This window comes from Myotis davidii, unplaced genomic scaffold (genome assembly GCF_000327345.1).
Source record: "Myotis davidii unplaced genomic scaffold, ASM32734v1 scaffold150, whole genome shotgun sequence".
Lineage (NCBI taxonomy): Eukaryota > Metazoa > Chordata > Mammalia > Chiroptera > Vespertilionidae > Myotis > Myotis davidii.
The window spans coordinates 1,843,951-1,863,754 of NW_006283437.1; the positions used below are offsets into that span (position 1 = coordinate 1,843,951).

Consider the following 19,804-nt stretch of genomic DNA (forward strand, 5'->3'; position numbering starts at 1 on the left):
TTTCATGTTGTCCCATAGCTCCCTTAGGCTCTCCTCCTGTCTTTTAATTTTTTTCTCCAATTGCATTTCAGTTTGGGTGTGTTTTACTTCCCTGTCTTCTAATTCGCTAATTCGGTCCTCCGCTTCTCTTAGTGTACTGTTGAAACTTTCAATGGTGTTTTTTATTGCAGCTATATCACTCTTTATTTCTTTTTGGTTCTTACATAATTTATTGACTTTTTTTCATCCATTCCTTTTTGATTCTTACATAATTTGTTGATTTTTTCATCCATTTCTTCTTGATTCTTGCATAAGTTGTTGATTTTTCATCTGTTTCTTCTTGATTCTTGCATAAGTTGTTGATTTTTTTCTCCAACCGGTTTATGCATTCAAGGACCCTTAATCTGAATTATTTTTCCGTCATGTTGCATGCTTCTGTTTTTCTTAGCTGCTTTCCTGGTGAGTCCTCTTTTTCTTCCCTTTGGGGGTTTCTTTGTCTACCCATGTTTGATCTCACCGACATATCTAGTTGTTGAGTCTTTCAGGGGCTGCTCCTTGGGTGGCATTGGCTCCTCGGGCTGTGGTTGTTCCTCAGGCGGTTGTGGTAGCAGCTGCTCCTCAGTTGGCAGCAGCTCCTCTGGTGGGTGCTGTTCACAGCTGTGGTGGCTCCTCTGGCTGGTGAGGGGAGGCTTCACACACAGCTGCTGTTCCTCAGACAGAGGGTGTGCTGATCACGAGGCTGCTGTTCCTTGGATGGGGCGGGCTACACATGCAGCTGCTACTCCTTGAACTGGGGCGGACTGCTCACGTGGCTGCTGATCCTTGGATGGGGGCTGGCTGCACACTGCTGTCGCTCCTCTGGTGTGGTGGGCTGCTTGTGGGGCTACCGCTCTTTGGACTTGGACTGGTTGATTGCAAGTCTGCTGCTCCTCCGACAGGGGTGGGCTGCTTGCATGGCTGTTGCTCTTTGGACAGGAGTGAGCTGCACGTGTGGCTGCTCCTCCTCGGACGGGGACGGGCCACTCACCTGGCTGCTGCTCGTCAGACAGGTGCAGGCTCTTGTGGCTGCTGCTCCTCGACCGGTGCATGCTGCTCAGGGCTGCGGCTCCTCGGACGTGGGCGGTCTGCTTATGTGGCTGCTCCTCCCCGGCTCGGGGTGGGCTGCTGCTGCTCCTCGGATGGGGGCGGGCTGTGCGCAGCTGCCGCTCCTCAGATGTAGGTAGACTGCTCGTGTGGCTGCTGCTCCTTGGACAGGTCGGACTGCTCGCGTGATTGCTGCTCCTCGGACGGGGAAGCGGACCGTTCACACAGCTGCTGCTCCTTGGACAAGGGCAGGCCACATGAGGCTGCTGCTCTTAGGCCTGAGGCAGGCTGCTCACGGGGCTGATGCTCCTTGGACAAGAGAGTGCTGCTCACGTGTCTGCTGCTCACATGGTTGAAAAAATAATGTGCTGGGCCTGCACTTTGAATGCAGAGCCGACCTCTGTAGTTGATGGGTATCCCCTCATCGCACTAGGAATCCTGATTACTTTTAGCAGAACAGGTCTTCCCAGCCTCACTTCTGCCAAGAGCCTGGGAAATGAGGCCATTCGTTGCCTCAGATTCAGACTTCTATTACTTTTACTTCCTTACACTAAAGTTTAAAATGGTTAGGAACTGAAATCTGCTGTTCTTTTGTGATTTCTTCATGGTGTTCAACATTAAAAAGTATTTTTCCCCTCTAATAGCTTGATGAAAACTCAGTGTTTCCTTATTTCTAGTTCTTGTATTATTGTTCTTTAAACACGTTTTTATTGATTTCGGAGAGGAAGGGAGAGAGAGAGAAACATCAGTGATGAGAGAGAATCATTGATTGGCTGCCTCCTGCACGCCTCCTACTGGGGATCCAGCCCGCAACCTGGGCATGTGCCCCGACTGGGAATCGAACTGTGACCTCATGGGTCGATGCTCAACCACTGATTCACACTGGCTGGGCTGTGTTGTCGTTTTTTAATTTTTAATTTACTTATTTCATTTATTGAAGGAAGGAAAGAGAGAGATGGAAACATCACTACTGAGAGAGAATCATTGACTGGCTGCTTTCTGCTTGCCCCTTACTAGGAATCGAGTCGGAAACCTAGGCTTGTTCCCTGTCTGGAAATCGAACTGTGACCTCATGGGCCGATGCTCAACCACTGAGCAACACAGGCCAGGATAGTTCTTGTGTTCTTTATTTTAAAACGTTAATTTATCTGGAATTTATTTTGCTATTAACTATGTATTCATCATTTTTAATCCTCACCTGACGATATGTTTTTATTGATTTTTAGAGAAAAGAGAGAGAGAGAGAAACAATTGATATAAGAGAGAAACATCAATTGGTTGCCTCCCATATATGCCCCCAACCAGGGATTGAACTTGCAGGTATGTGTTCTGGACCAGGAATCAAACCTGCAACCTTTTGGTGTACAGGACAACCCGCCAACCGACTCAGCCAGTTGGCCAGGACTGTGTATTCATGATTTTAAATTGCTATAATGTTGATATATCTTAGTAGGTTCAGCAAGTCACATATTACTGGCTATTTAGGTTATTGCCAGATTTCTGCTATGAATACTTTTGTGTAAATACTTTTTGTTTTATTCTCCTCCTGGTGATGTTACTATATTTTAGGTGGTGGTAGGCTTCATTATCCAGTTGGCGTATCATTTCCTTAGGCTTTATCAGGCATTTATTGAGTTGCTACTGAATGCAGGGCTGTTGCTTGGTGCTGAATTGCTTAGTGCAGGGGTGGGCAAGCTTTTTGACTCGAGGGCCACAATGGGTTCTTAAACTGGACCGGAGGGCCTGAACAAAAGCATGGATGGAGTGTTTGTGTGAACTAATATAAATTCAAAATAAACATCATTACATAAAAGGGTACGGTCTTTTTTTTTTTTTTTAGTTTTATTCATTTCAAACAGGCCGGATCCGGCCCGCGGGCCGTAGTTTGCCCACAGCTGGCTTAGTGCCTCTGCTTGACAACTCTGCTTTCAGCAGTTGGTATGGCCTGCCAAACACACATCTGCGTTCACTTTAAGGTTGAGGCCAGTAGTTCTCAACCTTGGCTGCACATTAGAGTCACCTGGGAATCTTTTTTAAATCCTGACTTGGGCCTCATCGTCCAGAAATTCTGTTTCTTTGTTACTAATGTTATGGCCCCACCCCATAACAAAGAAACAGAATTTCCGGAGGGTGAGGCCCAGAAATCAGGATTTTAAAAAGATTCCCAGGTGATTCTAATGTGCGGCCAAGGTTGAGAACCACTGGTTTAGGTGATTGCATTAAAGGTCTCTGGTTGCTATGAATCTAGTTAAATGGAATTTCTTTTTTTAATCCTTACCCTAGGACATGGTTTTTTTGTTTGGTTTGTTTTAAAATTTTATTTTATTGATTTTAGAAAGAGAGGAAGGGAAGAGAGGAAGGGAAAGAGATAGAGAAACCTCGATGTGAAAGAGAAACATCAATTGTTGCCTCCCGTACACGTCCTGACCAGAGATCGAACCCCAGTCCAGGTATGTGCCCTGACGGAATCAAACCCCAGCCTTTCTGGTGCAGGGGACGACACTGCAGCCAGCTGAGCCACCTAGTCAGGGCAAGTGTAGTTTCTTACAAGTTTGGCCCTTCATCAGGGAGAAAAAGCATCATTGGAATATTGAAGATCACTCCACTGTATTAGCCTTTACTTTTTACTTTTTGAAAAGTTTATCTGGTTGCTGGTTGCACGCATGGCCACACTTTACGTTGTTGTGGTGAGTCATCTCTGCAGACTTGCCCTTCTCACACTGGACCTAATGGTCACTGAAGATAAGAGGTTTAATTTTTCAGTTTCTGGCAGGAAAGGCCAGGTTAAAAATGATGCTGAAGAAGTTATCTGAGTGGCTAGATGAGTCATCTCAGAGTAGATCATTTGTTCCTTCTTTCAACTGCAGTTTAAATTATATAATGACAACATCTTAATTTCTCTATTGGGTAAATTACTTTGTAATGAATGAAGGAAAAGAATTTTAAAGAGATGAAGTAAGTTTTTTCTATTTTATTTCAGGAATTCACTTAAACAACAATCTGAACCACTTAACAGTTGGCTTGGCCCATCATAGACTGTCTTCTGCACATGCAGCAGCAAAGCAGGGGAAAGTGGAGCTGCCCGTGACGAGAGCAGAGAGTGACAAGATCGTCCTGCTGGTGTGCAACCGCGCCTGCACCGGGCACTCCACTGGTCTCTACTGTTCACCCAGCACCCAGCACAGGTCCAAGCACGGGCCGCGACTGCGGAGGCTTTGAAAAGTCTCCTCTTTTCAAAAGTAGGGATAAAAGCATCCGTACTTTTCATAGTTAATTTTTGATTCTGATGTTTAGAAAGAATATGTGTGTAAGTTGACCTGATTTGAGGGATTGGGAGGGAGAATATAAAGTTACGATGATAGAATCTGAGTGAGAACGGCTCTTCAAGCTCATGGTAGTTTTTAAGGCTCCTGTCATATGTCTATTTCCAGCACAAGCTCCTCTAGTGGCCCCAGACCTATACACCTAGATCCAGCTGCTTTCTTAACAGCTTTTCTTTTCTCCTTTAAATTCTTAACAAATCTGCTTGGATGGTATGTACATCACAATATTGGGGTCCAGACTGAGCTCTCCCTACACCTAGCCCTCCAGCGTTCCCTGAGTGGTGCGCGCCACTCTTCGTTCAGTAGCGTAAGCCAGAAAGCTGGGAGTTGGAAATCTCTTGGGTCTTCCCTCTGTAAGAACTTCCCTCTGCGGGAGTTACGATGTCTTTTAAAGTAGCCTTCTCCCAGTAGTGATGTCACCGGAGTGGTAAGCACGGTGTGGACCTGCTTAGGGAGGAAGGCACTTATTTCTACTCTTTGTCAAGGTAGCATTTATATTAGCCTTTTTAAATGTTGCTTTGGAATAAATTCCTTTTTTAAAGATGCTAAATTAATGTAAATGCAAAATGTGTTGATTTGTGTATTTTTGATGCTCATTAACAAATACTCGAGTGTTGCCAGTGTGTGGGGCACCGTAAACACAGGGGCTATGTAGCAGACAGACAGACAGGATCTGCCTTCCCAGGATCTTACATCCTGATTAGGACAGTGACTACAAGCAAGTAAACACATTTAACTCAGTCTTTTCCACTTTTAAAACTGGCTGGGATGATAGAGTGTGCTGGGATTGGGGACTGTTAGGGAGGGTGGTCAGGGAGGGTTTTCTTGCAGCAGCTGAGTCTGAGAGGAGAGGGTGAGCTGTGTGAGCCTCTGGGGAAGAGGATCTCATGAAGAGGGGACTTGGAGTACAAAGACGCTGAGCCTAGAGGAGCTTGGCATGTGTAAGGGACAGAAGGGAAAGGATGTTAGTCTCTTGGAAGTGAAGACATTGTCATTGAAAATGTGGCCAGATGGTTTACATGTGCTTGTAACTTCACGTCACAGTCATTTTTAGGCAGATAGGTTGGTTCACGGTTGAGTGTCGCTGTGAATAAACTTTGTATTAGTAGTTGGGTTTCTTGGTGATCTTAGCACCTCTGCTAGGCCTGAGTCAGGGTTTGTCTGATTCCTCCTCACTCATTCACTCAGCATCTACTGTGTTATAGCCTACTAAGATAGCAGACCACATTTCCTTCCGCCAGATAGTCACAGTGCATGGTGGAGGCAGAAGAACGATCAGGCACTGGAAGTTAGTGCTGTGGTGCCAAGACAGGGAACAACCCGACAGGTGCTTCCGCAGAAGGACACCTCTGGGGGCCTAGCCGAGGAGCAGGCTGGGAAGGCTTTCCGGGCTGAGGGAATTGGCTGAACAAACACCTGGGTGTATGAATTGGACACATTCAGGGCACACAGCACGTAGGTGTGAACGGCTGGAGCTTGGGGAGTGAGGGCATCCCAGCGGTGCTGCCAGCGGTGCTCCACCGTGGCTGAGGACCGCCTGGGGAACGTCTAAAAAGTCTCAGTGCTTGAGCCATCCACCAGAGTGACTGCAGCAGGATCTTGGGGGCTGCACTCGGGCACCCTTGTGTAAAGCTCCCTCGGTGATGTAGCCTGCAGCCACAGCCTAGAGCCAGGCACTGCCTCCTGTTCTCCAACACCTGGCAGCCTGGCCCGCAGGGGCCATGTGGCTTCTCCCTGGTTGCCTGCCTGCTAGGCCTGCAGTCCTGTCTGCTCCTCTGGCAGGAACCCATTGCTTGTTTGACCTGTGCTGTTTCAGACTGTTGCCCACTCTTGCCTTCTTTCCTCATCGTCTCCACTGATCCTGTGTCTTGCTTCCTAATATCCTAGCCTCATGCTCCCCAGAAGCCATTTTGATGTATGAGCTGTTAAATTTCATTTAGAAATCTCAGCTTCTCTTCTGACTTTTTCATCCACTTATGAGAGTTATATTAAATTTCCTGTTTGTTTTATACTGAGAACAGCCCTAAAACCAATTACATAGTGATTCCATTTAAGAAGGTCAGTGTTGAGTGTTTACCCATAAACCAAGAAATCACTGGTTTGATTCCTGGTCAGGACACTTGGCCCAGTTGTGGGCTTGATCCTCAGTAGGGGGCATGCAGGAGGCAGTTGATTGACGCTTCTCTCTCATCGATGTTTCTGTCTCCTTGCCCCTCTCCCTTTCTCTAATGTCAGTAAAAACGTATTTTAAAAAGATCATGAGTAAGGAATAAAGCTAAAGGAATGGTTATAATTTAAGGTGATTGAAATGGTTGTGTGTGTTAGGTTTGGACAGCCTTTTGTGCTGCACTTGGAGAAGACAGTAGCCTGGGACCTGCTGCAGAAGGAAATCTTGGAGAAGATGAAATATTTCCTGAGGCCCACGGTTTGCATTCAGGTGTGTACGTGCTCTGGTATTCCAGCCCAGCATGCGTGTGTACCAGCGAAGAAGCAGTCTCTGCAGGGCAGTTCGGAGTTCAGGCCTCTGCTCTAGGGAAGACGGGCATGAACTGGAGGGTTCGTAAGCCCTGGTGCAGAGCTCTCCAGTAGGGCTCTGGGACGAGGACTTAGCCCTCGTTCTGTGACGCGAGCTGCCGCTGCAAGTTTCCCAAGTTTGTCTAATCATGGTTAGCACATGATCTGCTTGGACAGACTTTGTAGAACATCTCTCTATGTATTTTCAAAATTAGGATTTCAGTGGTCAGGTATCCATGGGAAACTGACATTAAGTTAATGTTCCACGGCTGCCACATATTACCTGTCTTGCATAACGTATTTGCTGTGTAAATTGTATTTGGGTAAATGATATTTAAAGTGTATTAGAGCAGCTCAACAACCTAATGGAACATGATGGAGGAGCATTTTACAAAAGTTTCCCCCCTCTAATCTGGTTTGGAAACACCACTGTGATCAGATGCCCTTAGGATAGTGGTTCTCAACCTTCAGGCCCTTTAAATACAGCTCCTCATGTTGTGACCCAACCATAAAACTATTTTCGTTGCTACTTCATCACTGTAATGTTGCTACTGTTATGAATCGTAATGTAAATATCTGATATGCAGGATGGTCTTAGGCGACCCCTGTGAAAGGGTCGTTCGACCCCCAAAGGGGTCGCGACCCACAGGTTGAGAACCGCTGCCTTAGGAGAAATTCAGCCTAATTCTCCTTCCCCATTTGCTGCAGGTGTGTCCTTTCAGTTTGCGTGTGGTCAGTGTGGTGGGAATAACATACTTGCTGCCCCAGGAAGAGCAGCCACTGTGCCACCCAACGGTAGAAAGGTAAAGACATCACCTTCTAGAATTTCACAAGCGCACATGTGTGATTTCTAGTGACGTCTGGTATGATTTCCACAGAAGTGTGTTCTTTGGGCTCATTAGAAATTAAGTACTTATTTTACTTCTGACTCATATTAGGATATCATGTGCTTTAGGATCCTTTTTAGAAAAGCCTGGAGTACTCATGTGAAGGAAAGCAAATTGCTGTATATCCCAGGACTACAGAAAATGACACGTTCATAGTCACCAAGGTTGACATTTCCCGAAGTAGAATTCTCATCATGCCCCTTTCCCCTGCCGTCCTTGCAGGGTGACCTGTGTTGTAAAAGACAAAGCCAGGCTCCACAGTGCCGGACGTGTTTCAGTTTGAGGCTGACTCCTTGCCTCTGTCAGGCCTGCTTGCTGCTCTCTCACCAGCCTAGCCCTTCGGCAGTGGCAGAGTGCCACGGGCTGCTGGACACACAGCACGGCTTCATGTGCCTTTGCATGTGTTGACATGTGTTGACAGTTTCTTTCCTCTGAGCCTTTGTTCACACTGTCCATCCGTCCCCTGTGGTCAAATTGTTCTTGCACTGCACTTCCCCTGTACTTTCTACACACTTATATTACAACACTCACTGTACTAAAATAATGATATGTATATGACACATAAATATAAAACTCATGTTACTGTTTTATGATTTTTTTCAACAAATGTTGTAGTGCCTGCATTTCAGTATTTCAAAAAAGTCAACAATGTGGTTCTGTTTGAAAGCAGGTTACTGTTTGGTTTTGTTATTAACATTTTTTTGTTTTTATTGATCATAGAGAGGGGAAGGAGGGAAGGACGGGGAGAGATAGAGAGAAAGAGAAACATCAACCTGAGAAATATCAGTTGGTTGCCTCCTGGACATGCCCTGACAGGGAATCGAACCTGTATCCTTTCAGTATATGGGACAACGATCCAACCGAGCCACACCAGCTGGGGCAAGTCACTGTTTGGTTTTAGAGATGAAAATTAATAGATTAGATAATGCTTCAAAACATTTCAAAGCATAAGAAGATTAGATGAGTAATATTGAGTATTTTTTTTTGTGTGTGTAAAGGCTCCCTTTGTGTTCTCTGAACATTCCTTTTTATAAGTACATCCTTTTCTTCTTTTTTAAAAAAAATATTTTTATTGATTTCAGAGAGGAAGGGAGAGGGATAGAGAGATAGAAACATCAGTGCTGAGAGAGAATCATTGATCGGCTGCCTCCTGCACCCCCCCTAATTAGGATCAAGCCTACAACCCAGGCATGTGCCCTTGGCCAGAACCGAACCTGGGACCCTTCAGTTCCCAGGCTGACACTCTATCCACTGAGCCACACCGGCTAGGGCAGTAATACTGACTATGAATCCTGAGCTTTTCAGGAGATGAACTGTGCCAAGGCACTCAGTGGGGCTTTATGAAGGAAGGAGGTGGAGCACTAGCAGGACTTAGTGGAAGTTCAGGTTGGCGCAGACAGAGTCCAAGGACAGGCATGATTTATGGGGAAGGGGTGCAGGAGCAGACTTTGTTCCCAGAGGGACTGTTGTCTCTATTTGGGTTGGTGAGAAATTGGACACAGAGTTGGAAAGGTTCTAAAGAACATCTAAGAGTGACTATGGATAGCTTATAACAGGATTCTAAATTTCTTCCAATGCCTATTTCTGTACTGGGCAATTTTAATTTAAGGGTTTTTTTAGTTCCACTGTAACCTACTTATTATATATGAGGTTGTTATAATGGTCTCAGTAGAAACTTTTTCTGATCGGGAATGATGATGATGTTCAGAAATCACATGATTTCAGATTTCAGATAGTATGACCATATTTAAGTAAAATAATTTATTTAGAAAATAACATGTGACTCCCCTCCCTCCCCATCCCCTTTATCTATAGGGCATTAAAATCGTGTGGACCGGGGGGCACTGCTCATGTGAAATTAGTGGTAGAATGGGACAAGGAGACAAAAGATTTGTGAGTATTTTTTACTTAGTATTTATAGAGTCCTTGTTTTAATTATTTTCAAAGCATGCCTTTGATCTTTCAAATTAGCTGAAACCCAAATTTCTCTTTAACTGTTTAGTGTCTGGTGTGTTGCTAATCCTTTATTTAAGCAGTTTATTATTTCTCTCCTATACATTCTGTTGTTTGCTGCTAATGAGATAGAAGCTATATATTCTTGTGTGTGTGTGTGTGTGTGTCTGTGTTCATTGTAGGTCCAATTACTTTGATTTGTATTACAGGCCCATTCACTCTAGTAAGTTAGGCAAGATGCATGCCCTTAGTTACAAAGGACAAGAGTATATGGATTAATTAGCATAGTTCATGGCCACTTCCAAAAAAAACTAGCTCCAAGTTATTTCTTCTTTTTTTTTTTTAATATATTTTATTGATTTTTTACAGAGAGGAAGGAGGAAGGGAGAGGGATAGAGAGTTAGAAACATCGATGAGAGAGAAACATAGATCAGCTGCCTCCTGCACACCCCCTACTGGGGATGTGCCCACAACCAAGGTGCATGACCTTGACTGGAATCGAACCCGAGACCCTTCAGTCCGCAGGCTGATGCTCTATCCATTGAGCCAAACCGGTTAGGGCAAGTTATTTCTTCTTGAAAATAATTTTATAGATAGAGAATTTTTCAAGAACACTTTGGAACATGGGAAATTGCTTTCTTACACATTGACCTTCTTGCTTATGAAATTATATTTATGCTGTGAAGCTGTGATTGTATTTTGTGTCAGTTTTGCAAGATATTCCTGATAAATGCTTTGCCCCCAATGGCAGCTTGTTTGTAAATACTGAAGATGAGTATATCCCTGATGCAGAGAGTGTCCGCCTGCAACGGGAGCGTCATCATCAGCCTCAAACTTGCACTTTATCCCAGTGTTTCCAACTCTACACCAAAGAGGAGCGGGTAAGAGCAGGGCAGCATTTCTTGGGTGGTGCGGTGGTAGGGATGGGGGCATAGCAAGGTGACAACAAAGAAACAAATTATGTCCCAGAAAACTTCCTGGTCGTTTTGCATTTACATAGGTTCTGCACACGTATGGGTATTTTAGTGTAGGGTTTTAAATAATTTTCCTTAGTAACTGGAACAGTGATTCTCAACTGTTTGGTACTAAGAACATAGGTGTGAGAACCTATCTAAATTAATTATAATTAAATAAAATTGAAAGTTCAGTTTCTTAGTTTTGAGTGCTCAGTAGACACAGTGTACATATAGACAAAGTTCTATTGGGCAGTGTCTTTGGACCACTTAGCACAGTGCTTTGCAGATAGTAGGGATTTGGTAAGTATTTGCATGTAAGATGACAGATAGACAAGTCTCTGTGGACAGGGCTCAAGCCTGTGTGGTTTTTAAATCTCTCCAGGTTTGTGCACCTTGAGAAACCTTGATTAAAACACTTGTACTTCATCTTGAGGTGATGTTTAGGATCAGAACTTTTATTTAAATTTTTAAAAAATTGATTTGAGAGAGAGACATGGATTTGTTGTTTCATGTATTTATGTATTCACTGATTGATTCTCGTATGTATCCTGACTGGGGATAGAGCCTGCAACCGTGGTGTATCGGGATGACGCTCTAGGGTCAGGTCAGACTTTTGACTACTGATTGTTACTGTTCACTCTACATACATAGGGAGTTATGCAATTTTGGGTGGAAGAGGACTTGAACGCTCCTTTCTTTCTGATGGTTGGGCTCTGCTGAATTTCAGAGACGTGCTCGTTCAGCCACTGTTTGTACACCTTTAGTTGTGAAGCGTTTGCCTATGTAGGAGACTCTCACCATTTCCTCTTTGGAGGTCCCTGATGGAGACTTAGGTCAGCCTGGACTACATCCCCAGGTCACTGTGACCACATGTGTTCTAACTAGATGGCAACACTGGTATTCTACAGAACGTCTCACTGATTGGGAAGGATGAGTTCAAGCTAGCAGGATATATTTTCACTAGAGGCCCGGTGCATGAAAATTCATGCCCTCGGTGGGGGGGGGGGTCCCCTCAGCCTGGCCTGTGCCCTCTCACAGTCCGGGATCCCTCTGGCAGCCCAGGAGCCCTCGGGGGATGTCCACCTGCCAGCTTAGGCCCGCTCCTCCTGGGCCTAAGCTGTAGTTGGACATCCTTAGTGCTCCGAGGAGGCAGGAGAGGCTCCCACCACTACCGTTGCACTCGCAGCCATGAGCCTGGCTTGTGGCTGAGCAAAGCTCCCCCTGTGGGAGCACACTGACCACCATGGGGCAGTTCCTGTGTTGAGTATCTGCCCCCTGGTGGTCAGTGCACGTCATAGTGACCAGTCGTTCTGCTGTTAGGGTCAATTTGCATATTACCCTTTTTTTATATAGGGTAGGGATTCATTCATTCAGTAAATGTTTATTGAGTACATACTGTGTGCTAGGTACTGCACTAGGTCCTGGGGATTTGGCTGGGACCAAGAAAGACAGTGTTTCTGCCATCAAACAAGGAAGTAAAGAAAGCGGAGGGCATGGGTGAGGAAGGAACTGGCATGGCTGAGAAACAGAAAGGAAGCCAGTGTAACTGGAGCACAGGGTGAGGAGAGAGGGGAGAGACTGTGCTGGTCTTTGAGTAATCCTGAGTGTCCACTGTGGAGCCAGGCACATGGAGAGCACGCAGTCAGCATGCACTGGGAAGAATGTGTAAATGGGGGTCACTTGGGGAGTTCAGTCATGGATCCAAAAACTACAGTGCAGCGTAGGAGAGGAGGGGGTGTGGCCTGGCCAGCAGGAGGCTGTGTGACAGGAACTTTGGACGTGGTTGCCTGCAAGCTCAACATTGGTCAGCAGTGTCGTAAGGATTGCGTTAGACACTGTCCAGAACTCACAGTGACGGCACCGCTCTTTCCATCAGCTTACGTGCTCCCTGATAAGACCCTGGCAGACCAGGCACAACCCGAGTGAGTGGATAGGAATGCACACCTGGAAACCAAAACAGGGCGGCATGTATTTTGAAGAAGGAGCCTGAAGGACTCAGGCACTTTAAGGACCATCCTGTGGAGGAGAAAGTGGATTTAATTTTACCTTAAGAAGCAGAACTTAAAGATTGGAATTACAGCGAATTATTCTGTCTTAACATAGGGAAGAACTTGGTAATGAATTGTCTGAAACTGGAACAGCTTGCTGCTGAGAGAGCCCCCCTTGTGTGCCTGCAGAAGCTAGAGCAGCGATCTGTGTGGTGTGCAAGTCGGGAGCTCTCAGTAGCAGTGTACAGCTCGATAAGTGCAGGCATCAGAGAGGTGTTCTGGAGACTGGCGTCGCTGTTAGATGTTTCACGGCATTCTTAGTCTCCTACAGAAGGATTGTTTGGGATGTGTCAGAAATTAAAGCTGCTTCACCACATGCACTGGGCTGGGTGGTCATGAGTGCGGACTGTTCCTGTGTCACAAAGGTGGACTTGCCAGATGACAGAGGAGGCCCTTCCAGTCTAACCTTCTGATGCACTCTCACCCCCCCAGACTTCCTCCAGACATGACGCTCTCCTTGTGAGAAAGCACTCCCTCCACTCTGCTCCCTTCCCACTGGCTGCCAGCCCTCCTCCGCCTTTCTGCCCAACTGCACATTAGTGTCCCAGCACCTTTCTCTCCCTCCCCAAGCCCTCGTCATCTGCCTGGCCACACTCCTCACTCTGCTCTTGAAGTTCTCAGTCTACACTTGATCTCTCCGCAGGGTTGGTACTAACAGCCCTCCGTCCTCACCACTCCTTTGTGGTATTCGTGAAAGGGAGTGCTTCCAATTTCCCTGGTTTTTGCCTCTGCATCCTCAGGCTCTGGTGGTTTCTGGACATATTTCCCTTAAAAATAGGCATTCCCACCATCTGTCCTGGCTTCTTTCTCATCCGTCTCGGGCAGGGCCCCCCACTCCCCTGGTCTTCCTTACTTCACTGTAATGTGGTCCCAGATCTGATGCAGTCTGATTTCAAGAATCTCTCACCTATTAGCCCCTGGAACCTAACATGTCCCCATCCTGAAACCTGGCCCGCAGAGTTGACAAATAGTTGTAGATGACATTTACAAAGATTGTGTTGATGGCAGAAGGAGAGCATTGTTGAGCAATTCAGTGCTGGGGGAGAGAGAACCGTTAGGAGGGTGGTGATGTCCAGGTAAGAGAATGAGTGAGGACTTCAAATTCAGGAGGGGTTAGTCAGGGTAGAGAGGAGGAGACAGGACAAGAGGCGGCAGAGAGAGAATAACTTTAGGTGGACATAGAGCGGGAGGAAGAGGGAAGGGTTTGAGGGTTTGGGATAATCCCCATGGTCTTCCTTTGGTGGGTGTCCTGGTGATTGCTGAGACAGGAAAGGAGGAGAACGGGGACTATGTTGGTGGGAAGGTAATGAGTTTGGGAATACACTGAGTTTGAGATGCTTTGGGGTCATATCCTCTAGACCAGGGGTGGAGACGCCCAGCCCTCGTGCCAGATAAGGCCTGCGAAATCATTTGGTCTGGCCCTGCCAAGGCATGAGGGGTGAGTTAATTAAATGTTTGACCAAATTTAGCAAGTTTACCAAATAGAGCAGGCTAATGTTTAAGTTGACAGTTTTGTATGGCCCTCGAATGATGTCACAGATATCCAAACGGCCCTTGGCAGAGAAAGGTTCCCCACCCTTGCGCTAGACAGTCAGCAGGTGTGGGTGCCATTGTGTGCAGTTCCCAGAGAGGTGCTGAGTTGCGGGCGCTGGCCGAGAAGCGAGTGCAGCCGTGTCCTCAGGAAGCTTCGCCTGAGGCGCTCACCGTCGTGCCCCTCGCTTGCAGCTGGCCCCCGACGACGCCTGGCGCTGCCCGCACTGCAAGCAGCTGCAGCAGGGGAGCATCACGCTGAGCCTGTGGACGCTGCCGGACGTGCTCATCGTCCACCTGAAGCGGTTCCGGCAGGTGAGCACGGGCCGTGGCACGTGGGCTGAGGGGGTCTCTGGGATCCTGTGCTCCTGTCTGTGTTACAGACACACACCTGCCCCTTGTGTTCTTTCCAGAGTTCAGTGTCCTGTGATCCTTTAAATCCTACACATTTCAGTTCACACTGTGGCTGTTGTATTTTGTTCTGGAGCATTTGCTTTAGGTGTGTAAAGGCTGTGTTTTAGTTTTTGTGAGTGTGCTTTGGATTAAAAAGAAAAAAAGGAGAGCTCCTTTCTGGGGGCGCGAGGGTGATGTTTCTCCCAAAGGCATGGTGGGTGGCGTCCTGCTCCCGGGGGGGGCGGTGGTGCAGCTGGCGAAATGAGCCAGAGACATGTACAAGGAAGATCTGCTTTGTGTTACATTGCTCTGTCAGTCCGTTTTTCCAGAATGGCTGTCTGTTCTGAGGTAGGCTGGTCCGGGACACCCTCACTGTAGGAGGGCTACACGGGAGGTAAACGTAGAAGGGCCTGTGAGGCCTGGCTCTAGGAAGTTTTGTGTCTGAGATTGGGGTAGGCATTAGGGGAGCAGGGTGTGCAGAGCCCCGTCCATGAGGGAGTACGGCCATGCCAGAGGCTGGCAGCAGCTGGTTTGGCTGGAGCACCAGGTTGGAGAGAAAGGTGCGAGCTGAGGTGGACGGCGTGGGCGGGACGGGCTGTCCACGCAGACCCCTGCAGGCAGAGTGGGACTCTGACGAAGGGCTTAAGTGTGGAGAATTGGAAGTGACAAAAATGAAGACAGGAGATCTGAAGGGGCCAGTGCAGTCCTCAGAGCTGGGAGGGGTGCTGATGGCTGGGGCTGCAGTCGTGGCAGAGGAGATGGAGAGACCAGGAGAGGGTAAGAGGCTTAGGGCTGCTGACCACGTGACCTGCACATGGCTCCAGGGCTGGGGGCTTTCACACAGATTTGGGGGCCAGCTGTGTGCTCCCACTGCACATGCCCATTGGTGGGGAGCGGTTGAGGGTTGGGACCCCAGCCCTCTCTGTTTCCTTCCACACACACAGACTAATTTTGTTTCTCTCTGTGTCTTTGGAAGGCACGGCGGAACCCTCCCAGCACCCTGACTGCACCCGCAGGGTGTCTGACTCTTCTCTCTTGCCCTGGCAGTCACCTCCGCTGCTTGGTTACGCCTCTCCCTTGCCTCCTGCATCTGTCTCCTGCTCCCCATTTTTTTTTAAGATTTTTAAAATTGATTTTTAGAGAGAGGAAGGGAGAAGGAGAGAGATAGAAATATTGATGTGAAAGTGAAACATCGATTGGCTGCCTCCTGCAGGCCCCCTACCAGGGATTGAGCCCACAGCTAGGGCATGTGCCCTGAGCAGGAATTGAACCAGCAACCTTTCAGTGCACGAGACGACGTCCAACTGAGCCACCAGGCCAGGGTTCTCCATTCTTGCTGTCACCCTGCCAGTTCAGACTTTTGGTACTTTCTAGCTGGTGGCAATTGCAGTGTCTTTTTTTTTTTTAAATGTTTTTATTGATTTCAGAGAGAGGAAGGGAGAGGGAGATAGAAACATTGATGAGAGAGAAGCATCAATTGGCTGCCTCCTCCATACCCCCGCCTAGGGATTGAGCCTGCAACCTGGGCATGTGCTCTGACTGGGAATCAAATGGGCAACTTCCTGGTGCATTGGCTGCTGCTCAACCAATTGAGCCACGCCAGCTGAACTGCAGTGTCCTTAACTGATTTCTTAACTTAGACAACTTTTTCTGCCATGTTTTATGCACTATTTACACAGTTCTTTACCTACAGCTCTGATGACATCACCTCCTCAAAGCTTCAGTACTTCCCCTTGACTAAGGACAAAGTTCAAAATTTTTAGCCTGAGCTTCCTGACCACCTAGGACAAATCTTACCTTTGTCTTACGAATAAATTTCTTCCCTTAATAGATCCATATCTCCTTGGGGTAGCCATTATCCATGCCCGATTAATCTTTTTTTTAAAATAAAGTTTAATATGTTTTTATTGATTTAAGAGAGGACTAGAGAGATAGAAACATCAATGATGAGAATCATTGATTGGCTGCCTCCTGCACATTACCCACTAGGCATCGAGCCCGCTAACCCAGCATGTGTCCTGACCGGGAATTGAGCTGTGACCTCCTGGTTCATAGGTCGACACTCAGCCACTGAGCCACACCAGCCAGACCTGATTAATTTTTTAAAAAATATATTTTTTATTGATTTGAGAGAGAAACATCGATCAGCTGCCTCCTGCACACCTCCTACTGGAGATGTGCCCGCAACCAAGGTACATGCCCTTGACCGGAATCGAACCTGGGACCTTTCAGTCCGCAGGCTGACGCTCTATCCACTGAGCCAAACCGCTTACGGCCTGATTAATTTTTTAAAGTTCCCACAGACACAGGAAACATTCAGTGAATATTCAGCTGACAGTTGGATTTCACAGGATTTCCCTATGAATGTGTGGAAAAGACAGATTACCCAGGATTGTCAACTAAATGAATAGATGAAGCTAAATCAGTGTTAACTTTTCACACTACTGCTAGAGGGGCGGGCCAGAAGGGAGCACTGCTCAGTGAGTGGCTGTCTGTGCCAGGCACCGGCTTCGTCTTTCTCGTGTTATCACTCCATCACTCTCATGCCTTGTGACAGAGGTATCAGGATGAACCACCCGAAATTGTCGGTGAGTCAAAAACCTAAAAGCCCTTTATCAGGTAAGAAGTGGAGACTCAGGGAGTCTCATTACCCCTTATATGTAGGTCATTGCTGGTTCCACGTTTAGTGATCTTAAAACCTGTTCCTCCAGACAGTTCAAACACTCTGTTTCCCTATTTGTGTGTGTCTTGGGGAACATCAGACAGGTAACTCAAGCCACTTCAGTGGCTAGAGCCCACGTTCCACGTTGAACCCATTCACCATCTATTTTCAGGAAAATATCATCAGGACTTGTCTTTCTTCTTGTGACAGGAAGGAGACAGGCGTGTGAAACTTCAGAACATGGTCAAGTTCCCCTTGACTGGCCTGGACATGACGCCTCATGTGGTTAAGAGAAGCCAGAGCAGCTGGAGTTTGCCATCCCATTGGTCTCCATGGCGACGACCTTATGGACTCGGGAGGGACCCTGAGGACTACGTCTATGACCTGTATGCTGTGTGCAATCATCATGGCACCATGCAAGGGGGGCACTACACAGGTCTGCAGTGCGAGGGGCCGGGTGTCTGTGCGGATGATTCCTTCAGGCGTGTCTGCTTGTGACAGGGTCACTCTGCCTTAGCGCCTCGCTGCCCCTTCAGTAGCCAGTGTGCCAGCTGTGAGGCCAGTCTTCATCCTCCGGATCTTTGTCCAAGAGCAAGCAGAATTCCCCTCCTTGTCCTGAGCGGGCCCATCAGTGGCGTCTGGTTGACTGGGGAGTGGTGTGTGCAGATGGGCAGCACGCTCCGCTCCCCGAGGACTCGCTGGCCTCACCGTGTCTGCACTCCCCACGTATGGTTTCACTCACTCCCGTGAGCTAGCGCCTCCCTGGTTTGGAGTGACTGTGAAGCACTTTTCTAATATCGTTAAAGGGACTTGGAAGGGTTTTCTTTTAGTATCAAGGCTACATTTACATTTTCATTTTTAAAGCATCTATGTTCATCATATGAAATTTAGACCCTACAGAGAGGGAGAAAGAACAGTGCCATCATCCATGGGCTTCTCACTCAAAAATAACCCCTGATAACAGTTTTTAAAATTGTGATGAAGGATACATAACAACGCTTAACATTTTAACCTTCTTCAGTGTGCGGTTCAGTGGCACGTCTCTATGGAATCGTCATCCTCACCCATGTCCAGAACTCTGTTACCTTAAGAGGAGCTCGGGTGTTTACTGCATCCTTTCCCCTTTCCCACGTGAGGTCACACCTCTGCTTGTCTGCTATGTGAAATGGTTGGCCTTGGATTAGAGAACACGAAGTGAAGTGCCTCAGCGTAGTCGGAGGACGGACCCTGTATGTCCGTGTCTGTTGGGAATGCTTCCTGTGATGCCTGTTTGGCACTGCATCTCGCTAGACTTACGTGGTGCCTGCATGGCTCACCTGTATAAGGATTCTGAAACAGTGCTTCTCAAAGTATCTGTGATGAAGAACCTGTTTTTTTCTTTTTAAAAACTTCCAGTCCTTCATAAACCAATACTTTTGCAAAAATACAAGTAAAATATGGCAGTATCATATTGCCATGAAAGCTCTCCAGTGCTTGTCTCAGTTTTGCCGTTTATCTTGTGGACTGGCATTAGTCTTCCAGCCACACTTTGAGTAGCACTCGTCTGAGGACACTTCACTAATAGTGCTGGAAAGAAGGCAACTAGAAGTATTTTGTAAATGCTTCATTTACTTGTGAGTGAGTAGTGTGCTCCCTGGTGTTCACGCTGTGGCTGGGGACAGACCATCTGAAGGAAACAGACGGAAGCCAGTGCAAGGTCTCTCTGTCACCTTCTCTCGGGCATCCCCTGGCAGTCCCATCCCCACTCCAGAAGAGCAGCCGTGGCCACTGCCCTTGCCCTGGCCCCGTTCGCTGCTTATAGCTCCATTGTTCTCCCGTTTGGTTCCAGAGTCCAAGCTGCACATGACTTCCCTTCCTACAAGCAGAGATTCTTACTCTCTCTTTCTGAACCTGTCTGCTGGAGCCCTTCTCACCGGGTGCCCTCATCATTCAGGGTGCCATGCTTGGGAAAGTCGCTCCCACTGCCTCCTCTCAGGGCTTGCGTGCCCGCCCTGGGGCCATGCTGAGTCTGTCCCAGTGGTCAGCTACATATCCCAGCACTCCTTCAATCCCACCCCAACAAATAGGTATTGTAGGAAGTGTGGTAAGAATGTACTTCTCTGGATCAAGCTTGTCACACCCTTGATATATCCTTCCAGGATGACAGGAACATCGAGTTGTCCATTCTTGCTGACTCTTGAATGCTCTATTTCTATCTCAGGCTTAGAATTAGAACTGGAGAGAAGGCTGCATACATCCATGAGCTCAAATGGTCTTCGTTTACCAAGGGACTTCCCTGGGACATCGTTTGTGCTACCCCCACGGGAAGCAGGGTTGGACGGGACTAGACAATTCTGAAATGAGCTGGGCCCTGCCCTTCACCCGTGGCATGACCGTGGGCAAGCTGGCTGATCTTTCTGAGCCTCTGTCAGATGGGAATCGTTGTAGAGCAGGTCTCATAGGTTAAGTGCATGTGTGGCACATAGTCAGTTCTAAG

General features: G+C 47.3%; 1 protein-coding gene across 1 annotated transcript in view; it reads left to right on the forward strand.

Annotated features, from left to right (window-relative positions):
- The window catches only part of USP31 (ubiquitin specific peptidase 31), a 54,361-nt gene that overhangs the window by 22,196 nt on the left and 12,361 nt on the right, over positions 1 to 19,804 (forward strand). Inside the window, exons 7-14 of the mRNA XM_015563887.1 lie at positions 4,043 to 4,206; positions 5,335 to 5,346; positions 6,709 to 6,822; positions 7,608 to 7,702; positions 9,602 to 9,679; positions 10,491 to 10,620; positions 14,469 to 14,588; positions 17,539 to 17,764. Coding sequence (XP_015419373.1) covers positions 4,043 to 4,206; positions 5,335 to 5,346; positions 6,709 to 6,822; positions 7,608 to 7,702; positions 9,602 to 9,679; positions 10,491 to 10,620; positions 14,469 to 14,588; positions 17,539 to 17,764 — 939 coding nt within the window. The remainder of the gene's footprint in view (positions 1 to 4,042; positions 4,207 to 5,334; positions 5,347 to 6,708; positions 6,823 to 7,607; positions 7,703 to 9,601; positions 9,680 to 10,490; positions 10,621 to 14,468; positions 14,589 to 17,538; positions 17,765 to 19,804) is intronic.